Raw genomic sequence first — 10,634 nt, 5'->3', positions numbered from 1 at the left:
AATCGAGGAACCATAAACCAGAAAAAAGGTGATTTGCTTTTCTAACTTCTGCTGTGCATGGAGCAAAATGGATAGACTTAAAGTTACTATAGGGACTATGCTAGAGAGCAGTGTTACTCAACCAAAGAGCCAAATTATTGAAAATACCTTTGCAAGAGCCACAATCTAACAGGTAAAAAGAGGCAAAAACAGCTTGAAGTAGCAATAAAAATAGGTTAAAGGTGGTAAAAATGGTCAATAAGCAGCAATAAAAGGGATGAGAACGGGGAGAAAGGGTGGAAAAATGGCTAGAAAGTAGCAAAAATGGGTGAGAAGTGACAAAAAATGAGTGGAAAGTGACTTAACTGGGCAAAAAGCAGTAAAGAGTGGCAAAAATGGCAAAAAAAAAAATAATAATAAAAATAAAAAAAAATAGGAAACAAGTGGTATGTGATGGCAAAGAGTAGTTTAAATGGGCAAAGAATGGCAAAAAAAGTGAAAAAGGGCAAAAATGGCAAAAGAAGAGGCAAAAATTGGGAAAAAGGGAAACAAAAAAGTTATAAAATGGCCCAAAAAATATGTAAATTGGGTATTTAATAGCATTATAACTGAATAAGAGGGAAAGACGGATGTTTAAGGACGTTTGCAAAACAAAATATCCAAAATATATTAATGTTAAAAATGTTTAAAAATCAGACATAAATGTTTGAAATGCTGTTGTTTAATTTTTTTGATTACAATCCTTTTTGTGGGTGGGGGTCCATTGAATGGATCAGTTCTTCTGAGGGGAGGCTCACTCTCACTTTGAAAAGCCCTGCTCTAATCTAAATAAACTCTTCTGTCCTGTAATCCCTGTAGGATCTGGTATATTTTGGTATGGCCCTTTAAAGTCCTTTGTTGACTTTTGGCGGGAATCCTGGCGGACCCTGGGCGCTAGCGTTAGCTCGGTTAGCTCCACAACTTTAATAAAATTTGTGCTGACTTGCTGTTACAGCCATTTTTCGGAAAGAGACCGAAGTGGCCATCCCTTTTAGTTTTAAAATTAACTACAAATACGAGCTAAACTCGTACACTATCGAATTATTTAGCGTTTGTACTTTTTATTTTCAAACAAAGAAGAAGACAGCCAAGTTAGCAGTTAGCCGGCTAGCATTAGCTGCGTTGTGTGTGGACTGAATTGATCAAGCTACCGGCCATCAGTTTGATTTTTACTGAGAGAATCTACTGGGAAATGGCAACAGGAAGAAAACTAATGAAGAAGAAACACCCTGAGGAAAAATCAGACAATAAAGTGTTTGATTTTGTTGGAGAAGATGAAAAGAAAGAGCTGAGTGGCTCAGAGGATGAAGCAAGAGCAGGTATGGGAAGCTGTCACTACTGATGACTGCTATTCACCTGTTAAAGCTGCCCAGTACTCACAAAAACCCACAATATCTAAAATATTTCTGTATTTTACTAGATGAAACTCCAATAGTGGAAAAGACAGGCAAAAAGAGACCTTCGGTGGACCTTGAAGATGAAGGAGCTGCATGTGCAGTAGGGTATGGTATCTTTATGTTCTATCACGTATATAATAATAGCTTGACTATCTTTCTATGTAATAATTATCTCATAGCAATGCTTTCTCTCCACACTATTACAGAAATGAGGTTCAGTCCATGTTGGAGAGGTTTGGAGGTATGGGTACTACTAATACTACTACTACAGAAGCTACTAATGGAAGAAAGTGTTATTTAAAGCTAGTCTTTGATAATTCTGCACGTTTCAAAGTCTTGTTTTTGCTGGAAATGTATTTAATCAAAGTCATAATCAGTTAAGCTTCATTTGAGAGGCACATTTGGGAAACTCATACTGCAGACTGAAAGTATTATCAGCCATTAATAAGCCAAATAAAGGGTTAACCCCTTAAAGCCTGTTGTATCATATTTGATACATATTTTTATGGTACCTCTATCTAATCAATATGATCATAAATTACTGAAAAAAAATCGGAATTCAATCTAATAAATGATAAAAATGCCCTCAAGTGGATTATCAGTTACCAAAAACACCTAATGTGTCAAATGAGATACAAAAAATACATGTGTTGAATGTGATGGAAATTTGGATTTTTTTGGATTTCAGTAGAAAGTGAAATAAACATTTCAGTTACAAAAAATGAGAATTTTCTGATTATAATTTATGTGTTCCGGCTTTAAAGGGTTAATATGAATAAAATAATGTTCACAGTTCTGTAGACCAGCAAAAGTTGATGTAGAATATGTCAGTGCAATTTAAACTTTATTTATACAGGTTTTTTGAACACTGTTACAAAGTGCTCCACAAAGTAATAAAACAGGCAAACGATCAAAATGGAGGAACTTTACAGAAGTAAATCACAACGTCAAAGCATCAAACACAGAGACAAGCTAACAGAGTTATACAAAAGTTTGTCTTGGGTGTTTTAAATGTTTTTAAGCATTTCACTGACTGCATTTCCAACGGATGTAGGACAGGGGTGTCAAACTAAAGGCCCGGGGGCCAAATCCAGCCCGTGGTGCAGTTATACCCGGCCCACCAGATCATATTATATTTTTATTAGAACTGGTGCACCAGTATGAGGTCTGCAGATTTCCTCCAGTATAAAAATGTAAACTTAACCTTGATGATTTATAATATCCTCTTTAAGTCATAACAATTAGAAAAAGTAAACAGTAGAAATAATTTGAAAAAAGTTGGTAAGAAATTCGTTTTTTCGCTGTATTTTTAATCTTGTATCTCACAGTTATGACCATAAGTTATGGTTTGACTTTTTATTTCATATTTAACCTTTACATCTCACATTGTTGACTTTCTATCTCACATTTTTACCTTTTAGATTCATAATTTGAAATTTTGGATCCTATTTTGACCCTTTAAAGTCATGGTTTTGACTTTTATCTCACGTATTGACTTTTTTCAACTCCTAACTTTAACTTTTATTTCATTGTTTACCTTAAAAACTCATGATTTTTTATTTGATTTCACATTTTGACATTTGAAACTTGCGATTTCAATGTTTACCTCATATTTTGACTGTTTAAAATCATGATTTGAATTTTATCTCAGTTTTTGACTTTTAAAGTTCATGGTGTAAGTAATTTATCTCACATTTTTCCTTTTAAAAACATTATTTTTATTTTAAATGTCATGTTTTTACCTTTTAAACTTATAAGTTTGACTTTTATCAGATTTTAAGTTTTTAACTTATTATGTTCACCTTTTAATCGCAAAGTCATTTATCATCGGAGCCAAGTTTTTTACCTCAATAATTCATTTCTGGTGAAAACAAGGTTAACATTTTATGGTTAAATATCGACCCTGGTAGGCCCTCAGGTTAGATTCAGGTTCAGAATCCGGCCCCTGCTGTGACTGAGTCTGACACCCCTGGTGTAGGAGTTTATTCTGGACTGTCTAGAACAGCAAAAACCACAATCTTCTTTTGATGAGACAATATCCTCCTGAGACCCTGCGTGCACAGTAGAGGACATCATTGCATTTTGACTTTCCTACAACAACTAACAATTTCTGCTACTAGAACTTTAGTGGTATTTGTCCAGAATTTTCATGAAAGTTTAAAGTTATTTGCTTGGAATATCTGGAGAATTCATTTTGGATACTTTTGTGGGAATTTAAGGAATTTATTGGAAAATCTGGAGGATTTGATCGGAAATGTGTGGAGGGGATATTCTTTGAAATTTTCTTGAATTTTTATTGAACTTTTAGGGAATTTGCTTGGATTATGTTTGGATTTTTTCCTTGGAGATGTGGGTGGAATTTATTTGTAAATTTCTGTTAATTTGATTCGAAATTTTTGGATGATTTTCTAGATTTTTTCAGTAATTTTCTTTATGTAACTTTATTGAAATCTTTAGGCCCTTTCAGAAAAGTTAACTGAAACATTTGAGGAATATTCAAGGAGATTTGGGGGAATTTTGAAATAATTTTTAAATTTTACTGAAATTTCTGGTGATTTAGGGGATATTTTTTATTTTTTGGGAATCTCTCATTATTTTGAAGGGATTTTTTTCCTGGGATTTCCAGAACTTTCTGTCAAAATTTCTTTGATTTGGGTGTTACACTGTAAGGTAAGCCTGTTGCCTTCATTTGCAGACATAATTTTTTGGTAAAAACCTTCCCGTTTAAAGACAAGACTTAATACTATTCAGATCATCTGACTGATAAATCAGAAATGGGTGAAACTAAAAATGCATTCCAAATAAAAGCTCAGGTCTTAGGAGGATATAAACGAAACAGACAAATAGAATCAAGTAGAAATGTTGTGAATTTATTCTTTCTCAGAAGGTGGAAGTAGCTGATTGGATGTGTAATTTTAGCAGAAACAACAGCTTCTCAGAAATGGGACAGTGCCTGCTAAGGGTGTACCAGTATCTGACGGTAAAATGATTAATTATGGTATTTGATTACTAGTTATGATAAGAAATGAATGGACAGGTTTAGTGCAGGGGTAGAATAGGGGCCCATATAGAGAGGCTCTGTTTGAGGGATAGATTCCCCGGTCTCTATCCTCATACTTCCTGCCTCTCTTCAGCTATCCTATCTAAATAAAAGCAAAAAAGCCCCAAAAATATAATTAAAACTATCTATAGATATATATAAATGGACAGGTTTAATTAATTTGAAAAAATATCTAGATTATAGTTATAATGATGGTTGGAACCAGGGCTGGGCAATTAATTGCAAATTAGATAAAATCGTAATATGGCCTGCTGCAATATTCTGATCGCAGACAGTGGAGCATTTCTTTAACCTTAAATGTGTCAGAACACCAGATACAATTTTTTGCAGTAGATGGTTTATGCTCTACACTCATGTTACTCAACCCTGCTTAACCAAAGAGCCAAATTGTTGAAAAGTACCTTTGCAAGAGCCACAATCTATGGTGAAAAGTGGTAAAAACGCCATGAAGTAGCAATTAAAATAAGATAAAGGTGGCAAAAATGGTCAAAAAGCCGCGAAAATGTGTGAAAAGGGGTGAAAATTGGGAGGACACATGGAAAATGGTCAGCAAGTAGCAAAAAATGGTCCAAAAGTGGCAAAAAAATTTGTGAAAAGTGACTAAAATGGGCAAAAAGCAGTCACAAGTAGCAAAAATGGGCAAAAAAATAGAAAACAAGTGGTATGTAATGGCAAAAGGCAGCTTAAATGGGGAAAAAGGCAAAAAATGGGGAATGAATTCTGACATTGGCTAGCTACCAACAGTGCTGGTTTTTAAAGGAATTCATCCTCAGTTAAGCAAAGTTTTGATATCAGATATTCAACTAGATTATAGTTTAAGTTGTAAGTTTGAAGTTATGTTTTATGAAACATCTTTTAAGACATTTTTATTATCAGATTAATTGAATATAAAAATGATATTTACTCACACATTGACTGTGATTTCACATTTTTGTGTGGATCTGTTGTGAAGTCGGCTGTTCGTTCCTGTTTTAGTGTTTAAATCAGCAAAAGTTTGCCGAGCATCACTGCCAGTGCTTGTTGGACTGTTAGTGTTGCTGTTAAACTGGAATGGCTGCTGGTTTCAGTCCCATTATTTGGTCTGATTAGAATAAATGATATTGTTATTTTAACACCTCTGTAATAGTAATGTGAGAAATGTCTGTGGTGCTGTGTTGTTTTTTTGCCTCCAGCTGACATCAGTAAAGTGATGCAGGCCAAGAAGAAACGCCTGGAGACGCTGACGAAGAACTACATGAAGGGAAGCCAACACAAACTGGAGCAGCTGTGGAGCACTTACCACGCACAGAGGTCTGACATTCTCCTTCCTGTTTCTGCAGGAACTCTGTGATACTCACAGTCAGCCTCCATTGACTGAAGAAGCTGATTTGATATCATCTTAAAACTACACTGTGTTTGTGCATGTTTAGGCAGAAGATGACCCAGCAGTACTCCCAGCATGTTTCCACGGCGCTGCAGCAGTGGGAGACCGAAGCCCAGCGAGCTGAAGAGCAGGAAGAGAAGCTCAATGTTTGTTTACTTCCTCGTTTGATTGGTTACAGCAGTGATACTCAACGTGTGGCTCTTTTGTGATGATTTGTGGCTCTTTATGTCTTGGTTTGAAATATTACTCCCCAGAAACCTTTTAAAAGGAAACTTTTACCTCAAAAGTTACATCAAAATCACATTAATCAGTTTGTTTCCCACACTTACATAGTAGATTTTAATGGTCAAACTTAATCGTCAACTTTTTTTTTCTCTCTGTCTATTTTCATTGCCATAATTTGCAATTTTTGTCCCCTTTTTACATTTTTTGCCACCTTTTTTGCTGCTTTTAGCCCATTTTTACCACTTGTAGCAACTTTTCAACCATTATTGCCACTTTTATCCAATTTTTTGCCATTTTTCATCAGTTTTAGCCACTTTTATCCTGCTTCTTTGCACTTTTTTGCCCATTTAAGCTACCTTTTGCCATTAATTGCCAATTTTCCCCATTTCCTACCTTTTCACAGCTTTTTTGCCAATTTTAGTCATTTCGCACTCATTTCTTGCAGCTTTTTGACCACCTGTAACTCAATTTTTTGTGACTGCACCCATTTTTGCGATTTTCACCCAGTTTTCTCCACCGTATGCCTATTTTGCCACTGATCCCCTCATTTTTAGCCACTTTCTTGCTGCTTTTTGACCATTTTGCCACCTTTCACTTAAAACTCATGTAAAAACTCATGAATTTGAATTTTTATTTAATTTCTTACCTTTTGAACCCATGTTTTTTAAATTTTATTTCATATTTTGACCTTTAAAACTTGTGATTTTGAGTTTTATTTCATTTTTTGACAGTTAAAATTCATGGTTTCAGTATTCTGTCTCATATTTTGCCTTTTGAAAACATTATTTTGACTTTAATAGTCATGTTTTTACCTTTAAAACTTATCTCAGATTTTAAGTTTTTAACCTATCATGTTGATCTTTAAATCACAAAATCATTTAGGTTGACAGTCTATGGTTAAATATTGACCCTGGTAGGCCCTCAGGTTAGACCCAAATTCAGAATCTGTCAGTGTAAATTTAGGGCTAATGACGAATATACAATCATTTTCTGTGAATATCAATACATATTTTCATGGGTTTCTGTACTGAGAAAAGGAGGGCCTTAAAATATTATTGCCTATTAAAGGGGGCCCAGCAGGGAAGGTCAGGAACCACTGCTCAAGAGGAATTTGTCTTGTTGTGTTTTACTGAAAGAAGATTGGAGTCTTGTCACATTAAAACAGCATAAAACATGTTATTTGTGGCATAAAAGTGGCAAATCAAGAGTAAAATTTTGTCAGTAGTAAGACTGGTGAATCAGAACCTGATATTGGCGACAGAAATACACCTTAAAAGCTTTGCTTTCACTTGGTTTAGTTAACGATTCTGAATTTAAAGAAATGAAGGACTTTTATCATCTGTATTTTCTTTTTGTAGAATCTGTTCAGACAGCAGCAGAAGCTCCTGCAGCAGGCTCGAGTGGTCCAGGCCCAGAAGCTGAAGACTGTCAGACAGCTGTACGAGCAGTTTGTTAAGGTGAGGCTTTGACAAGCTCACTCACATTGCTCCATGGCACTTGATTTCCTCTTGAAATAACTCGTCAGTGCCTGCAGAGACAATAACAATGCAGAAAATTGTGCAAATACCAGTTCAGAAAAATGCAAACAGCAGTGACACATGAAGAAAAGCTTTTTGGTTTCAGTGGTTTACTCTGGGAGGTTATGATTCTGGTGTGTTTGGTAATGTTTAGGTTAGAAAAATTATTGGATGAAATTACCAAACGTGAACTCTTAATGAAATGATTAGATGTAAAAATGCAGTTAAACAGCTTTAAACTGCAGATGTTCAGTGAACAGATACAAAATCCAGATGGGAAAGGCTGTCAATGAAACACATGATATCCAAACTATTTTGTATTTCCTTAAGAACAGTGTTTTTACTCAGCCTACAAGTCAGTTTAAAATGTCCAGAAATGGTGAATGTGACAAAATCTGCCATGAACAATAGAAACATCTCTATAATTATCTTTTATTTTCTGGTATATGTGAAGATCAAGAAATCAGAGATAAAATTGGCTGCATTTTGCTGAAACAATCTTTTATATGCAGCGTATGAGAACCATAAGCATGTAAATAAAATATGCTGAAATTAAATAAGTATTGGGTTAATGTCTTTGAAAAAGTAGTTTAAATTGGCTTAAATTCCTTTTTTAGCTGACCGCTTATTTCTTTTGAGTTTGAAAAATATAAATGTCAGTATGATAAATTGTGACAGCTCTAGATGGTCTCCATGTGTTAATTCTAAGTAGTTCTTCTTGTGAAATTAGGAGAAATTTGGCCCCGTCAGTAACCAGAGCTGTCCTTTCCTGCTCTAGAACATGGAGGACATGGAGAAGAACCACGATAGCTTCATGCTGGGGGCGCAACAAGAGCTGAAAAAGGAGATGGCCACCCTGCAGAAGAAGATCCTCATGGACACGGTGAGTTCAAATGTAATATATTTAACTATTTTACCAGTGTGAGACAGAAAGCAGAAACACTGACTCTCATTCTGGAGCTGCTGTGGCTAAAAGGCTTTTTCTCCTTTGGCTTTCATTGAAATTTATGTAAACGCTAACGCTTCATTTCTCTCCAAACTTTGCCGCTGTGCTCCTGTGCTGAGATTGATAAATCAGTTACACTTCCTTGTTTCCACAGCAACAGCAGGAGATGGCCACGGTCCGTAAGTCTCTGCAGTCCATGCTCTTCTAGTGAAGAGCTTTGTTCCAATCCAAGGATGCATTCTGGGTAATTAACATGTTCCTTTGTTGTAACGCTGCAGCGTTGTCATGGTTACATGGTGTGACGTTTTTAGAGCTGGCTTTGTTGTGCATCACCAGAGTTTATGATTTAAGAAGATTTTTACTGGTTTGTCAGATAAACAGATGATTGCTGGTTGTTGTTGTGTAGCAGTCACAGTTAGACAAAGAGGAAATGCTTGGAGACTTTAAACAGTTAAAATAATCCAGAGATGCCTTTGTTTCCCGAGCTTTGTTTGGATTGTTTTACTCAAAACACAAGATAAAAAAATCACTTGTAGATTTCTAAACTTATGGAATAACTTTTCCATGTGAGACGATTTAAGTTTGAATAAACAAATCCTTTTCTAAAGCCTGGCTCTGTGGCTGAATTCACTGTTAATGGATTTATTGTTTGTTTTATCCATGCAGTTATCAGGGGGTCGCTTCTTTAATTTGTAATAGAAACATCAGATTTTAATGCTCAGTGAATGGCTCCTTCAACTTTCTGTGTAAGAAAGTCTTCTTTAACTGGTCTTTTAAAATATTCAGATGAAGCACTGGAATTTTTATTTTTGATTTATATATTTTAAATTATGTTAATTTAGACTACAACTTTCTGAATTTAATTACAGGGAAACAATAGAGGATCATTAAAATTTGAAGTTTAACTGTTTTTCTGTCCTTTTTTAACAAGAGGATTAGGGCCACTGTTTCTTTTTTCAATTCTGGGGTGGGGGCGGAGGATTTCAGAGGGCAAAAGTCATATTTTCTGTTCAAGACAATTCGGGGATTAGTCAGACTTCTGAGATCCCACCCATCATTTTTGTATGTAGGCAGTTATCTCAAGACACTTTACAAAGAGGGTAGGTGTAAACCAGAGTCACTCAACCAAAGAGCCAAACTGTTGAAAAATATCTTTGCAAGAGCCACAATCTAAGTGGGAAAGGGGCAAAAACAGCTTGAAGTAGTGTTAAAAATAAGTTTAAGGTGGCAAAAATGAGGAAAGAAAGTGGAAAAGGGGTCAGAAAGTAGAGTGACTGAAATGGGTTACAGGTGGCAAAAAATGGTTCAAAATTGGCAAAAATATGGCAAAAAAATGAGTGACAAGTGACTAAAATTGGCAAAAAAGTAGTCAAGAGTGGCAAAAATGGGCAAAAAATAGGAAACAAATGATATTTAAGCACTAAATGTAGCTCAAATGGGCAAAAAATGTTATAAATAGGAAAAAATGTGGTATTTAATCGCAAAAGATAGCTTTAATGAGGGAAATTGGCAGAAAATTGTGAAAAAGGCCAAAATGGGATAAAAGTTGCAAAAATAGGCAAAAAATAGTAAAAAAAAAAATGGGGGGGAAATGTTACATCAAAAGGTAGCTTAAAGGGGCAAAAACTGGCAAGTAATAGGGAAAAGTGGCAAAATGAGCAAAAAAGTTAAATGAAAAAGTGGTATTTAATGATGAAAGGTAGCTTAATTGGGCAAAAAATGGGATAAAAATGGGTAGAAAAAATAGGAAAAAGTGGTATTTTGTGGCAAAGGGTAGCTTAAATGCTTGAAAAGTGGCAAAAAGAAGTGTCAAAAATGGGCAAAAAAGTAAGAAAAGAAAGGTATGTAATGATAAAAGGCAACTTAAATGGGTGAAAAGTGGCAAAACAGGCAAATAATGTCAGAATAAAGTGGTATTTAATTACAATAGGTAGCTTAAATGGGCAGAAAATACAGCAAAAATGGGCAAAAAAGGAGGTATTTAATGACAAAAGGATGCTTAAATGGGCAAAGAAAAAGTGAAAATGGGCAAAAATGGGATAAAGTGGCAAAAATGGGGGAAAAATAGCAAAAAAATGGGGCATTTAATGTCAAAAGGGAGCTTAAA

General features: G+C 35.1%; 1 protein-coding gene across 2 annotated transcripts; it reads left to right on the top strand.

Moving 5' to 3' along the window:
* The first annotated feature begins 903 nt into the window (after positions 1–903).
* sycp3 (synaptonemal complex protein 3) lies at positions 904–9,094 on the top strand. 2 transcript variants are annotated; one of them, XM_041796364.1, is made up of 8 exons: positions 904–1,337; positions 1,439–1,520; positions 1,622–1,656; positions 5,649–5,766; positions 5,886–5,985; positions 7,423–7,521; positions 8,360–8,464; positions 8,682–9,094. In XM_041796364.1, exons 1-8 carry the CDS (start codon positions 1,211–1,213, stop codon positions 8,733–8,735), a joined length of 720 nt encoding a protein of 239 aa, XP_041652298.1. In that variant the 5' UTR covers positions 904–1,210; the 3' UTR covers positions 8,736–9,094. The 2 variants fall into 2 exon arrangements, with proteins under 2 accessions (XP_041652298.1, XP_041652299.1); XM_041796365.1 differs by lacking the exon at positions 8,682–9,094 and having other exon boundaries at positions 8,312–8,398.
* The last annotated feature ends 1,540 nt before the right edge of the window (positions 9,095–10,634 follow it).

The sequence above is a fragment of the Cheilinus undulatus genome, linkage group 9 (genome assembly GCF_018320785.1).
Source record: "Cheilinus undulatus linkage group 9, ASM1832078v1, whole genome shotgun sequence".
NCBI lineage: Eukaryota > Metazoa > Chordata > Actinopteri > Labriformes > Labridae > Cheilinus > Cheilinus undulatus.
Note: the sequence above shows the minus strand (reverse complement) of the source record. Positions and strands in the feature narration are given on the sequence as shown.

Coding starts and splice junctions, on each gene's coding strand:
- sycp3 (XM_041796364.1), top strand. CDS start 1,211: ATGGCAACAGGAAGAAAACTAATGAAGAAGAAACACCCTGAGGAAAAA. Junction 1,338..1,438: donor AGAGGATGAAGCAAGAGCAG/GTATGGGAAGCT, acceptor GTATTTTACTAG/ATGAAACTCCAATAGTGGAA. Junction 1,657..5,648: donor CATGTTGGAGAGGTTTGGAG/GTATGGGTACTA, acceptor TTTTGCCTCCAG/CTGACATCAGTAAAGTGATG.